At 41.9% G+C, this 15462-nt stretch overlaps 2 protein-coding genes across 3 annotated transcripts in view; one reads left to right on the forward strand and one right to left on the reverse strand.

Moving 5' to 3' along the window:
* LOC118748969 (fumarate hydratase, mitochondrial-like) overlaps nucleotides 1–4685 on the reverse strand; it is a 40504-nt gene extending 35819 nt beyond the window's left edge. The window contains exon 1 of one of the 2 annotated variants that reach the window (XM_036483740.1): nucleotides 4423–4685. In XM_036483740.1, coding sequence (XP_036339633.1) covers nucleotides 4423–4524 — 102 coding nt within the window. In that variant the 5' untranslated portion in view covers nucleotides 4525–4685. Of the gene's footprint in view, nucleotides 1–2457; nucleotides 2529–4422 lie in introns of those variants that run through there. The other variant, XM_036483742.1, reaches the window with a different exon arrangement.
* A 1373-nt stretch (nucleotides 4686–6058) lies between these two features.
* Nucleotides 6059–7260, forward strand: LOC118748393 (protein crooked neck-like). Its single transcript, XM_036482764.1, has 2 exons — nucleotides 6059–6180; nucleotides 6235–7260. Exons 1-2 carry the CDS (start codon nucleotides 6145–6147, stop codon nucleotides 7258–7260), a joined length of 1062 nt encoding a protein of 353 aa, XP_036338657.1. The 5' UTR covers nucleotides 6059–6144.
* Nucleotides 7261–15462: the final 8202 nt, after the last annotated feature.

Below are 15462 nucleotides of genomic sequence, written 5' to 3' on the forward strand. Positions count from 1 at the left end.
CCCCTAAATACGGCCCTGGGCGTGACATTAAAATATGCTTTATTTCAATATATAATAAAATATTTAATACTTGCACGAAAACCTTGAAAACTAAATTTAGCCTCTCATATGAGTTTGTAAATGGTACAACATAAAGTAAAAAATATTTGATTTTGAGATAAATTTCGAAATTTTGGTTTTCAGTCTTGAAAGTTAGATTTATTTATTCTTACTTATTAGAAATAATACGCCCAAATTATTAAGTTAATTATGTTGTTGTTGTTGTTGTTTTTGTAGCAGCATACAAGCTCCCCAAAGAGTTTTTGGAGAGGGTTAAGTTAATTATCGTTTCATTCGGTATCGGTTACCGTGGAATGAGCCACATATAAAATTTATAATTAAATTAGCTCACCATAAAGTTTACAAGTTTCTACTGCTTGCTGCTTTTGCCACTTCGTAGTACCGACTGAAAACTGGTTAATGAACCACACAACCAAGGTGTATTAAACAAGGTGTGATTGACAATTCAGTGCGGCTCTCTTTTAAGGTACTATTATGTCAAAAAGTATACGAATTTACCCTTAAATAGTTTTGCATGTATCTTGTCAGCACTGATACCCTAGGCTTTTATTTCGATTATAGTTTTGTTTTACTTACATTACTTGGAATATATATATTTTGTCAATAAAATATAACAAATTGTTTATAAAATAGTTTTAGCAATTTTCTTGTTTTTAATTGCCCAAGTTTTATGCTTTTGTGCGTTTATTTTTATATTTAAATTTTTTATCCTAAACATTATTCGACACTTATAAAAGTAGGATTTTACATTAGTTTCCAATTTTATATGTGAGCTTAACTCTAACAATTTTGAAATTAAATTTTTATCATGCGAAATAGTTTTCTATTAAACACTTTACTTCGAGCAGTTTTAAATTAAGCTCTTCCATACTTGCTTGCATGGCTTTAATTATTTCGGTAAGAAGAAATATTTCTGTTCTCAACGTGCATTCTAAAGAGTCGCCTGTTTGAGTTTGGACATCAACAAATAATGTATCCTGATCGCGGTCTAAATCCTCACTTGTTTCAGTTATTTCGTATGGTATTGGGACTGCGCCTGGGTATAAACGAGCTCGTTTGAAAGGGCTTGATTCGGACGGACAACTAATGAAATCACTTTCCTTGAAGTGGTTTTCACAAACGCGAGTACAACACCTCAGCTTTCTTCCCATCGCTGCCGTCTTAATTCGCAACTAGGTGGTTTAAACATCACACTAATTTCGTGTCCTGACTTTTATTGCATACAGCGCACCGTTCCAACGTTTTGCTCCGTTTCATCTTGGTTTCCTTACATTAAATATTTAAGAAAAGTCGAACGTATTTACTTATTACCCAACTTTAAATGTACTTACTTGCTCTCCTCGGCGGTTTATCTCTTAACATTTTCACGTTTATTAAGAAAATTTGTTGCTTGAAAAATTTGTGTGTAACTTTTTTTTAAACAAATTCCAGTTTAAAAAAATAATAAATTCAAATGGGTTAAGAATTAACTTCAGTTTGACATTATAGCCTGTTTCTTATGAGAGCAATGTCAAAATCAATCACACTTTGTTGAATACATTTTGGTTTTTGTTTTTTGTTTTATTTTTATTTGGCATTTGAGTTGCTCTCATAATTTCAATCATGATACAAATATTTAAAGGTAAAACCAAGGCGCATCAATACAAGGTGGTGTTGATTGATCAGCTGATTGGACATTTTTGTCTCTACACTAGTATAGGAGAATGTCATCCAAGACAAAGCGGGGCACCTTTAGGATGTCAACAAAAGAAAATGATGAAAATTACCAATGCCCGGCATGTGGAGAGTCGCCACATGACTCCCGGCACCTCTTCACATGCCCTGAGAACCCCACTCAGCTAACGCCCGTCCCTATGGACAGCCCCCTTGGAAGTAGCACACTTCCTGGGCGTCCCCCTAGCTGAAATAGACGATAACGTTGATGGATGAACCGCCCCGAACGGGGCTTAGTAGCCGCTACAACAACAACAACAACATGGAAGTTATCTCCTATTCCCTTTCGTTTTGACATTCTTCTGTACCAAAAGCAATAACAAAATTCACGGGACTACTTTATAAAATTTAAATTTTCAGAGCAACTCAAATTCCAAACAAAAGTAAAACAAAAAATAAATACATAGATGAAAATATTCGAATTTTCTTTTATTTGAAACTGAAAGTGAGAATAAATTTGTGAGATTGAAAATTTTAAAACATGTTTGTTATGTTGGCAAACTTCAAAAATGTTACGCTGCCTCTCAGCGGTTTTACCTTCAAATTTTTGTATCATGGTTTTCAGTCTTCAACTCTTACTTACTAGAAATAATAAGCTCAAATTAGTAAGTTAATTATCGTTTCATTCGGTATCGATTACCGTGGAATGAGCCACATATAAAACTTTTAATTAAATTAGCTCACCATTTTTTTCTTTGGAAATAAAGTTTATAAGTTTCACTATTTAATGCAACTGCTTGCTGCTTTCGCCACTTCGTAGTACCGATTGAAAACTTGTAATGAACCGCACAACATATAAATTAAAAATACCTCGCATGGTACAATGTATGTACCCCATATACAAATGTATACATATACATATGAACATAGTACATATACCAGTACATCAGCAATGTACCCTGTAGGGAAACCCCGAACTGGTGAACCAAATGTAAAGGGTGTCCGGTGGCAGAATTGGGTTTTAGATTTACAGTTTCTCCCTAACTGCTGAGCGTATCGGCGGGGTGGGGACAGCGTCAGTTTCGTCATTCGTGCGGGTTATTTAATAGGGATGTCTCAGTGGACGGGTAAACAACATGCGTTCGCAATCGAAGCGTATTTCAAGGTCAATGATTAGTGTGCAACAGCTCGTCGTAGATTTTGTCCACGTTACAATATTCGACCTTTTCCCCTACGACGACCCCTTCGACGATCTTACCCCTATGGATTTTTTCGGTGGGCATACCTCAAAAGTAAAGTCTACGAAAAAAACCCAGCGACCATCTCAGCACTAAAAAAAATATCGTTCGTGAGGAACATTTTTAGAGGAATAATTTTTAAAAAACAAAATCCGCACTTGTCTTCTCTGTAATAGTTATTGAAATAAACTTTTATCATTAGTAATTCTTTTTTAATTTAGCTTTTAATTCCTAATTCTGCCACCGGACACCCTGTATATTTCCGTACTAGACCTTTATCGCCAAAACCGAACCAGTCCGATAGCAATTAGACCGCCACCAGTTCAAAAGCAGCGAGATATGGTGCTTTTAAAAAACAATTTTATTTTTAGAAATCTTTATCTAAAACGGCGAATTTTGAACTTGTTTACTTTAAATAGATTTTTGCTTGGTGCGTTTTTCGTTCAAATACGCTTATAGTCTGCACTTCGCAGATGCTTTTTTATAGTTTGGTAATACAAAACTAAAATTTGTGTTAACATTTTAATATTTTGGGACCTTCTGGAATCTGACCAATAACAGCAAGCACCTTTGCAAAGTTAGCTACAGCCAAAGATTTGTAAACGTGTTTTCAAATGCCCAATTTGATTTACATTTATTCTAACAAATTTGATTTCAATTTTAATTATTTAATTAAAAATCGCTTCCATGGTAAAACTAAAAAGACTTTGAAAACATCTTGTTACCTTATTCGTCTGTCGATTTTATAACTGGTTCGGGACTTTAGAAAACAGTGTTCAAAGCGAATTAGATTTCATCTGTCGAATTTAGGATTGGTTCTGAACTATACAATGCAGCGGGGCAATTTCCAATTCCTATGACATCGCCATGTTAAATTCGCCAGTTGTTTGCATGCAAGAGATTTATCACGAACTAGTAGTGGGTCTAAATGTACCAGAAGCGCACCAGTTCTGAACTAGAGATTTCCCACAGGGTATGTACGTGAAAGTTTCCCCAACACATTAGCAATTAACAATACTGTTAGACCAAACCAAACCAAACTCCGCATCCGCCGGCATAAAGACCGGTATATTTGTTGAAGACTACTGGCAAATTATGAAATCAAGATAAAATTTACAAAAGTAGAACTTCGAATTAACGAGTATTTAATTCATACTAATTAGGTAAGTTTAAGCTGCAAAAAAGTGCACATGCATATGAATATATGTACATAAATATAATGCAAGTTTATGTATAGGACATAGCAAATCCGAGGATCCCAGTAGCCTTACTGATTCTAACCTCACATTAGGATTCCCTCTGCATACAGCACTTTGTTAAATTCGCAAGTTAAAAATTCCGCTTTCTTATTCACGCTTATTATCATGCATATTTGTTCAATAAATAAGGAAACGTTTTTTCATTATATAATCACTCTCCCGTGGTAGGACTTTAGAGGAATGCATTGTTGCTGGTAAAGAAAAATACTTACCAAACGCCTAGTGACATGTGATGTAACCGCCCAATGACGGCGGCTCAACCGCTGCAGATTGCGAGCCAAAGTTGTTGAACATCGCACGATTTGAAACACCATTTTTGTTTAAAATATGCACAACTTATTAAATTTAGTTCCAAATTAGTAGCAGCAGGAATCCACTAATTTGTCTGCATAAGCGTATGTATTGTTGTGTTATCGAATTAACAGCTGACGAAAAGCAAAACAAGGCAAACGCAGCGAAACCCAACTACAAAATGAAGATGGTTAACATTTTGTTGCGACTTTTCTATTTTGCTGTCATTCGTAATTTTAATTTGGTCCCTAAGTTAGTGTTGCCGTCTTAGTACATTGGCCACATACATTTTAAAATGCCCCTAGACCTTTTCTAGCCCTTTGCAAAATTTATTCATACTCAAAGTATACTGAATTTTTTTATGAAACTCGGTGGGGATACTAATCTATACTATAAACTATATTAACTATAATTATCACTTTCACAATGTTGTTGGTAATAGTACTTAAGTTATTTATTGATAAAATATCCGGCCTACTATCACTACATTTTATTGTAACACTAGATTATCACTTTATACACAAATTTACTATCCTTAAAAGGTTCACATGCGTTTGTAAAACACCTCAAGAATACTGACCTTTGAGCTAGAGAAAAAAAAAAGTGGGCGTGCCCCGCCACCCTCTCCGGATTTTAACGGCATATTCTTTTTTTGGTGCAAATTGACAGGGGCGGCGATAGGAGGGGGCTAAACGTGGAATTTTCAACATATTGAACCGATTTTCTAAATATGGACACAGTTGGAAAGGTGATTGAAGGGCCTTTCATTCGATATATATATCTATGTATATAATGTATACACATTGCAAGAAAATGTAAAAAACGAAATTGTGGCAGTTTTGTCTAACAGCTGTTTCGTCAATAAAATAAATACAAAAAATGGATGCTGAACAACAGGAAAAGTAAATATTTTTGCAATTTGTTTATTTTTTTAATAATTACTGAGTTTATTTATTTTCTAGGCGAAATAAAAAAAAATAACAAAGCAGGAGTAGCTCCAGTACTTCACACAGTTTGCAATCCACAACTTGGTGCAAAAGTTTGTATGGAAATGAAATCCTATGTCTGCTCTAACTCTTCCGAAACTGCCGAAAAAACAAGCAATAACTCTGCCATTACTGAATATACTTTTAGTTAAAAAAATAAAAAATAACACAGACACTGATAGCGAACGAAAATTAACAAAACATTTGCTCAATAAAAATCGGCTGTTTTTCTCTTGTGAGGGTCTCATTCGTACATCATAAATTTTCTCACAATTGTGAGCGTATGAGCTTTCGAATTTACGCCAGCATAGGGATAACCTCACAATAGTCAGAAACCTCACAATAGTGAGTGTGGTGATTTTTGTGAGGGCAACAGAAAGGGCTGTAAGGCGACTATGAAAGGCTTTAGTTGTGACTTAGAATAGTTTCGACTTAGTTGAGTACTAAATATGACTATGAATATGCGCCATGGTATTTGGTTCATAATTATACTCCCCTGTTGTCCGAAGGGTTAAAGAATTCTAGTCGTTGCAACCCTGTAAGCAATCAGTAAACAGCTGTTTGTTGTCATCTCAACTATTTGTTAAATTAACCACTGGTTTGTTTACCATCGCTTCACTATTTCGTTAATTGAAAATAAATAAATACCTAAATAAAATGGAAAGACCACAGAAAATGCCCAAAGTGGCAAAGGTAAGTAAGATTTCTTATTAACGCAAAGGTCTTACGCAAATATTCACTTAACAGGTAAAAAACAAAGCGCCTGCCGAGGTACAAATCACGGCGGAGCAATTGCTTCGAGAAGCCAAAGAACGTGATTTGGAAATTCTTCCGCCACCTCCCAAACAAAAGATATCAGACCCCGCTGAGTTAGCTGATTACCAACAGCGTAAACGCAAAGTATTTGAAGACAATCTTCGCAAAAATCGCATGGTAGTTAGCCATTGGATAAAATATGCGCAGTGGGAGGAATCACAAAAGGAAATACACCGAGCTCGTTCAATATGGGAACGTGCCCTGGATAATGAGCATCGAAACATTACCATTTGGTTAAAATATGCTGAAATGGAAATGAAGAATAAGCAAGTTAACCATGCACGAAATTTGTGGGATCGCGCTGTTACCATCATGCCGCGCGTTAATCAGTTTTGGTACAAGTACACCTATATGGAGGAAATGTTGGACAATGTAGCAGGAGCCCGGCAAGTGTTTGAACGCTGGATGGAATGGCAACCTGAGGAACAAGCTTGGCAAACCTATGTTAATTTTGAACTTCGCTATAAAGAAATCGATCGGGCGCGTGCAATCTATGAACGTTTCGTTTACGTTCACCCTGATGTTAAAAACTGGATTAAGTTTGCGCGATTCGAAGAGTCGCATGGATTTGTACACGGAGCTCGACGGGTTTACGAGCGAGCCGTGGAATTCTTTGGAGATGATTACATCGATGAGCGACTGTTTATTGCTTTTGCGCGATTTGAAGAGGGCCAGAAAGAGCATGATAGAGCACGCGTTATTTACAAATATGCATTAGATCATCTGTCCAAAGACCGAACAAAGGAGCTTTATAAAGCTTACACAATACATGAGAAAAAATATGGCGATAGGGCAGGTATCGAAGATGTTATTGTGTCCAAGCGAAAATTCCAATATGAGCAGGAGGTGGCTGCTAATCCCCAAAACTACGATGCCTGGTTTGACTATCTGCGTCTCATCGAAGGTGAGTTTGTTATAAGTGTTGCATGCATAAAAATGCATATGGAAATTGTGTAACTTTTAGATGAGCATTGTACAATAAGGAGCTTAAATTTTTTACTTTCATAACATGGATTATAATATCGTTCCCTTTATTTATTTATTTATTTATTTATTATACAGAAATTAAGTGATAAATCACCTAACTACAATAACTAGGAGCACTAGTAACTAAGACCTTCAGCTCGCTTGTCAACTTTTTGTATACCTAGTAAACTGGTTAACTTAGAAATTGACCCTAATCTAAAACAACACTTAACTCCAGATTAACTTCTTTAGATTTGTCAATACTAAGTACTTTACAATCCTGTCAATGTTCTTACTCTCAATAGTTATTAAATAATCCGAAGGTGTATAGTTTCCAAAGATGCTTTTCCTGATGTCGGTAAAATGTTGGCATTCGTCAAGGGGGTGGATTACGGAAAGTTGGTTCAAGTTACAATACGGACATAGCGGTCGGCTTTCCCCCTTGAGGATGTGGCTGTGAGTTATAATTGTTTGGCCAATACGTAACCGGGTGACTGTTTTCAAATCATTGCAAGAGATATTTGAGTCGTAAACGAGTTTATTTGTTGAATTGTGCCTGTGAGTTATAATTGTTTGGCCAATACGTAACCGGGTGACTGTTTTCAAATCATTGCAAGAGATATTTGAGTCGTAAACGAGTTTATTTGTTGAATTGTGCCGGGTACAACGTGCACCGTCGAGATCTAGGTGTATGGTGTCAAGTTAGCATTACATACCATTTTTTCTTAAAAAACGAGAGCTACAAATTTTTTCTTTCCACAACAAATTTAAAACAAAAACACTACAATTAATGCAGTTGTAACCTTTTCAATATCTCAATTCCGTCGTCAATGGTGCATGGTGTCAAGTTAGCACTACATACTAAATTTTGTTCGAAAAAGGGTCAACTCAATTTTTTCCAGAAAAACGAAAGCTACAATTTTCAATATCTCAATTCTATCGACTAGGTGTATGGTGTCAAGTTAGCACTACATACCATTTTTTCTTAAAAAACGAAAGCTACAAATTTGTTCTTTCTCCTTTCTCTTTGCCTCCGCTAAACAGTGGACCTATATCAACTTCTCTAAAGCTGACTGGAAAGGTTACGCGGAGTTTACTGAAAACACCTTCACTGCGCTTCCCACACCAACCGACGTCCATCTCGGTGAACGTAAGTTCCGCAGGGCTGTCACTGCTGCTGCAGCTCGTTTCATACCGGCAGGATGTATAATGGACCCACGTCCCAACTTCCCTGCCGAAGCGGCTATTCTAGCCGATGAGCGTGATAGCCTTCGTCAGGCCGATCCCGGAGATCCCCGTATCAGGGATCTCAACGCGGAGATTCGGCAACTAGTAAACGTACATAAGCGGAAGAAGTGGGAAGAGCATCTGAAGACCTGTAACTTCACCTCTGGTGTGAGTAAGCTTTGGTCAACCAAGAGGTCACTGTCCAATCCGACGCAGCACGACGACAACCTTTGCCCCCCTTGCTTTCACTTGCGGTGAAGTTCAGTTGGCCATCGGGAAGGCGAAAGCCTCCAAAGCCATGGGTCCCGACGGAATATGCATGCTGATGCTGAAAAATTTGGGTCCTGCGGGGGTAGCGTACCTAACGGAGGTCCTCAATTTGTGTATGGCCACTGTCATCATCCCAGACATCTGGAAGGTGGAGAGAGTGGTCCCACTGCTCAAACCGGGGAAACCTGCCAACAAAGCAGATTATTATCGGCCGATAACACTCCTTTCCCCGGTAGCGAAGACAATCGGACCCTGCTGCTCCCGTATTTCACAAACCACTTGACCCCAGCGAAGCATCAGCATGGTTTCCGTAAAGTGCACAGTACAACAACAGCACTTAACGCCATAAACACTCAGATAACTCGTGGCCTTAACCGAAACCGTCCCTGTGAGAGAACGATTCTAGTAGCGTTTGACTTGTCAAAGGCGTTTGGCACCGTCTGCCATTTCACGCTACTAGAAGATATAGAGGCTTCCTCTCTCCCACAGAGGCTCAAACGGAGGTCGGCAAATTACACTAAGTAACAAAAAAAAAAAGTTTCTCAGTCCTTGGGATGTAATTGTTATTTCCTAGTCTGTTATGCCTTAAAAGTATGGAAACCACCTAATATTCCTCGGAAACTTTGCTTTTGTGACCAGGACAATGTGATTCATTAAAATATGCTAAAATTATGAGAAAAACGTGTTTGAGTCTTTCACTACAGAGAAAATCATACAGAACAGCACATATAAATCAAAACTAAATTTTATTAAAACTTCAGAAAACCAAAAACATAAAAGTAAATCAGAAGCGGGTTGTTTTTTCGACATTTGCGTTTAAACTGCGAGTCACTTTCTCTAATCAATCCCCAAATGTAATCTCCCATCATGTTCTCATTCGTGACGCTTCCTCTGACATGTGACTTTAACACTAGGATCCAGCAAATTCCACTGCATCAGTCTGGACGTCAAAAGTTCAGCATCGGACTTGGTTAGACCAAGATCTCTGATCAAATCATTCATGTCCTTTTGGTTGGGATAGTATGGGTTTTTGTTATCAGCTAGTAAATTAAATCCTTCACCTTCATTGTCTTCCACACTCATGGAATCAGGGCTCTCACAGGAAGACACCTGCTCTTTCTCTGGAGGAGTAGGAACGGGGCGGTCAGAGCTGTGTGGAACTGGAGCCATGGATGAAGGAATGTCAGGATACATGATTTGACTTGCTTTTTTTGCCAGTCCGACGTTTGGAAGGGTCCACCATGCAGAAAAAGCAGTTGCTTGAATGGTCAGTGGGTTCTCTCCAAACTCTTGGCACAGCAAACTTCATAGCTCTCTTTTCCCCTCTGTACCATCCTGAAAAAAAAAAATTAGAAAAGAAAAGTACTGTCTAATAAAAAAGTTAATAGAAACATTTATTTTACCCATAACAAAGCAATATAGTTTTAAAATGTCTTACCTTCCAAAGTCCTTTTGCAGTTTTCACACGCGAAATGAGGTGCCCAGGATTTGTCTTGATCACCCACAGGCATGCCGAAATAAGCATTGTAAGCTTCGCACATTTTAAAACCTGTTTCCAAAGAGTACTTATTCGCTCTTGTTTTGATAAAATATCCGCAGACATAACAAAATGCATCTGCAGGATACTTGCAGCCTCGTGAAGCCATGTTTGAACGAATTTATCTGTAATAAAATAAGAAACAACTCTCAATAAATCACAAAAATGTTGCAAAATTTATTGCGACGACTTTGTTGTTTTAATTAGTGTTGGGCAGTATCGAGTACTTTTGTGTATTTACTACTTTGGTATCGATACTTTTAAGCATCGGGTACTGTCGCTACTTTTCAGCATCGAGTACTGAGTACTTTTGGAATCGATACTGCCCAACACTAGTTTTAACACACACAAATGTAGAGAAAACAAGTTGTATGCGCTCGTGTATCAGTTTTCAACAAACAAGCATAAAAATAAACGCAGATAAGCGCTGCCATGGTCACAAAAGCAAAGTTATCTTGCGACAATAGCTGTTTTCTATACTTTTGGGACCTAACTGACTAGGAAATAACAATTACAACCCAGGGACAAAAACCTTGTTACATAGTGTTATCTGAGTGGTCGACACTCGTCGGTAATATTTAGAGACAAATCGAGTAAAATTAGAAAAATAAAACAAGGGGTTCCACAGGGTGGTGTCCGTTCCCCGCTACTGTTTAACTTTTACATTTCAAAGCTTCCTCAACCACCAGAGGGAGTCTCGATTGTCTCTTACGCCGACGATTGCTCGATCATGGCGACTGGGAATGGAATTGAAGACCTGTGTTCGAAAGTAAACGGGTATCTCTCCGAACTTTCTCGCTTCTTCACTGCAAAGTGTCTAGCCCTCTCCCCTACGAAATCCTCTGCGACCCTGTTCACAACCTGGACGAAGGAGGTCAGGCTACCGCTGGGAATTCACGTCGATGACACACCAATTCCGACAGTGAATAACCCCAAAATACTCGGAGTAACATTCGACAGCCTTGTTGTTGTTGTAGCGGCTACTAAGCCCCGTTCGGGGCGGTTCATACATCATCGTTGTCGTCTATTTCAGCTAGGGGGAGGCCCAGGAAGTGTGCTACTTCCAGAGGGGCTGTCCATAGGGACAGGAGCGTTAGCTGAGTGGGATTCTCAGGGCATGTGAAGAGGTGCCGGGAGTCATGTGGCGACTCTCCACATGCCGGGCATTGGTTGTACACATCCTCGTTGATTCTGCTCAGGTAGCTGTTGAGGCTGCTGCAATAGCCAGAGCGAAGTTGGGCTATTGTAGTGCGGGTCTCCCGAGGCAGACAAAGTTCTGTCCCGTCCACGTCCGGTGGTTGTGTGCCTAGAACGGCATTCACAGGGCGGGAGTCTACATAACTTGAGACTGATTACCTGTGAATGCCGTTCAGGGCCTGTCGGTAGGTTGACGGGTCCAGAGGTTGTTTAATATACCTCTGGACTTCGTCTGTCAGTTCATAAAGATGCCTCCTGACGTGCCGTGGCGAGGGCTCTTTCGCGAGCAGTTGCCAGCTGGGATGGCCACGTCTGTGGCTCCCAGCGAGGAACTGCTTGCAGAGCATTATGTTATGCTCCTTTACTCGAAGGTAACTCCGAGGATTTTCGGGTTATTCACCGTCGGTATTGCTACGTCATCGATGTGAATACCCAGTGGCAGTCTGACCTCCTTCGTCCAGGTGGTGAAAAGGGTTGCCGAGGATTTCGCAGGGGATAGGGCAAGGCTCCTTGCAGTGAAGAAGCGAGAAAGTTCGGAGAGGTAACCGTTTACTTTTGAGCACAAGTCATCAATTCCATTCCCAGACGCCATGATCGAACAATCGTCAGCATACGAGACTATGTTAACACCCTCTGGTGGCTGAGGAAGCTTTGATATGTAATAATTAAACAGTAGCGGGGACAGGACACCACCCTGTGGTACCCCCGGTTTAATTTTACGTGGCTTGCTGGTTTTGTCTCTGAAGATTACTGACGAGTGTCGACCACTCAGGTAATTCGCCGACCACCGTTTGAGTCCCTGTGGGAGTGAGGAGGTCTCTATATCTTCTAGTAGCGTTGAATGACTGACAGTGTCGAACGCCTTGGACAGGTCCAACGCTACTAGAATAGTTCTCTCACAGGGGCGGTTTCGGTTTAGGCCACGAGTTATCTGAGTGTTTATGGCGTTAAGTGCTGTTGTTGTACTATGCACTTTACGGAACCCATGTCAGGTGGTTCGTGAAGTACGGGAGCAGCAGGGCCTCGAGTGTCTTCGCTACCGGGGAAAGGAGAGTTATCGGGCGATAAGACTCTCCTTTGTTGGCTGGTTTCCCCGGTTTGAGCAGTGGGACCACTCTCCCCATTTTCCAGATGTCTGGAATGACGAGAGTGGCCATAGACAGGTTGAGGACCTCCGTTAGGTACGCTACTCCCGCAGGACCCAAATTTTTCAGCATCAACAGGCATATTCAGGCTTTCGCCTTCCCGATGGCTACCCTTACCTCACCGCTGGTCAAAACAAGAGGCGCACTAGGTTTTGGCATTTTGTGCAGCCCTCTGGTCTCTCGACGTTTGGCTTTATCCAGCGGAGGATGCAGAATGAAATGCCGGCTAAAATAGCTCGCGCATCTCTCCGGGTCCGACGAAGCGTGGTCACCAAAGTCTATATCGATTCTGTCGTCGCCCTTCGTCGGGTTGGACAACGACCTCAAGGTTGACCAAAGCTTGCTCACACCAGAGGCGAAGTTGCAGGTCTTCAGATGCTCTTCCCATTTCTTCCGCTTATGTACGTTCACAAGTTGCCGAATCTCCGAATTGAGATCCCTAATACGGGGATTTCCGGGATCGGTCTGACGAAGGTTGTCGCGCTCATCAGCTAGAACAGCCGCTTCGGCAGGAAAATTCGGACGTGGATCCTTAATACATTCTGCTGGGATGAAGCGAGCTGCAGCAGCGGTGACAACCCTGCGGAACTTACGTTCACTACATGAACGTCGGTTGGTATGGGTAGTGCAGTGAAGGCGCCCTCAGTAACATCCGTGAAGCCTTTCCAGTCAGCTTTGGAAAAGTTGACATAAGTCCGGTGATCCACGGAAGCAAAGTCGGCAGGTTTATCAATTGAGATGACTATGGGCAGATGGTCTGATGCTAGAGTCAGCATAGGTTGCCATGATACGCTGTTTATCAGACCAGCGCTGACAATTTTTAGAACTGACGAGCTGCAGCAGCTGTCCATAATCCTGGTGGGTGCGTCGTCGTTCATTGTGCAGAATGTCGAATCGTCTATCTGCTCAGATCGTGGTGCGCATTAAAGGCACCTACTACCATACGGGTTTCACCTCTGAGGAGCGCACCTATATTAGGGTGATATCCTGCCGGGCAGCAGGTGACAGGGGGTATGTATATGAAAATTTTTCGAGCTCAACATCGCCTGACCAGTTAGCAATACCCTGACATTCTAGGATGGTATCCCTGCGGTCGATGTCTGCTTCAATGAGACGATACTGCACGGTGTGGTGCGTGATGAACGCTAAACCTCCACCATTATCTCGCTCGCGATCTCGACGGTGCACGTTGTATCCGGCGCAATTCAACAGGGTTGAATTGCCGTGCAACTTCGTCTCTTGGACCGCAGCTATTAATATTCCATGCCTTCCCATAAAGACAGTTATCTCCTCGATCTTGCTCTGGAGTCCAGTTAAATTGTAGCACCTTTGTGTGCCTTGGGAGACCGATTGTGATGTGTGGTGTTAAAGAGTTGTGTTGCCTTCCGGCCCCCTGCTGTACGTGCTGCAAAAGGGGGTGCTGCCTTGTGGTGGTGGTTGGCGGCGTCGTTGGGGTGGGATGCGACGGGGCAGCACAGCAGGGGCCCACATAGTAACTCGTCCAATCTCGTGTGTTGCGAAGTCCTGAGCACGCCCTAAAGTGGCACCAGCCGAGGCAAGAGTTGCACTTGACTGATGTCACGTTACGGTATATTCTGGACTGACAAACAGAGGAGATTGTCGGAGGGACTAGGAGTTGCCGGCGGCGGTGTGTGGGTGCTATTGTGTTTGTTTGTGTGTATATTGTTGTGTTGTGTTGGGGTGTGGGTGTGTTGATTGTGTGCTGCCCAGGCGGGTGGTGGTTTGCCGTGAAGGCGGTCCGGTTCGCGCAGCATGGGGCCACGAACGACGTGGTCCATTGCCGGTGCGTACGCAGGCCCGAGCAGTTACGGAGGTGACTCCACCCGTCACAGGCATTGCACCTGATCGAGGTGGAGTTTGTATGCAGTCGTCTCTGGCATACGCAGCAGGTGTAGATTTCTGGCCCTGGGTTTGACTCTTTGCCAGCCCTGAGCAGAAGGGTGCGGAGAAAGTGTAGCCCTAGGATCGAGGAACGTTTGATGGATTTCGCCCACCTAAACGGTCGGGTAAAACCCGAGTCATTCCGGTACGTAGAACCGGCTGTCATGGGAATGCATTCGACAGCCTGCTCTCCTTCTCTGCGCACGCAACCGCTATTGTCAATAAAGTACAGAGCCGCAACAAGGTCCTCAAGTCGCTAGCCGGCAGTACTTGGGGCAAAGACAAAGAAACGTTTCTGGTAACATACAAGGCAATAGGCCGGCCGGTTTTAAACTACGCAGCGACAGTGTGGTCGCCGGGGACTAGTAGGACGCAGTGGACGAAGCTACAGACTGTACAGAACACCGCATTCAGGACAGCGACAGGATGCCTCCTGATGTCGCCCGAACATCAGCTCCACAACGAGGCACAAATGCTCCCCATAAAGGAGCACAACATAATGCTCTGCAAGCAGCAGGAGGCATCTATATGAACTGACGGACGAAGTCCAGAGGTTCGTCAAGCAGCCTCTGGACCCATCAGCTTACCGACTGGCCCTGAACGGCATTCACTGGGAGTCAGTCTCGAGTTATGTAGACTCTAGACCTGTGAATGCCGTTCTAGGCACACCACCTCCGGACATAGACGAGACGGAGCTTCATCTGCCTCAGGAGATACGAACGAAAATAGCCCAACTTCGCTCTGGCTACTGCAGCAGGTTAAACTCTTACCTAAGTAGATTGAATGAGGATGTGCCAAATGAGTGTCCGGCATGCGGAGAGACCCCACATGACTCGAAACTTCTCTTCGCATGCCCGGAAAACCCGACAACCCTAACGGCTTTGTCCTTGTAGACCGACCCGATAGAGGCTGCAC

The sequence above is a fragment of the Rhagoletis pomonella genome, unplaced genomic scaffold (assembly GCF_013731165.1).
Source record: "Rhagoletis pomonella isolate Grant_MI unplaced genomic scaffold, Rhpom_1.0 Rhpom_scaffold_00013, whole genome shotgun sequence".
In the NCBI taxonomy this organism is placed as follows: Eukaryota; Metazoa; Arthropoda; class Insecta; order Diptera; family Tephritidae; genus Rhagoletis; species Rhagoletis pomonella.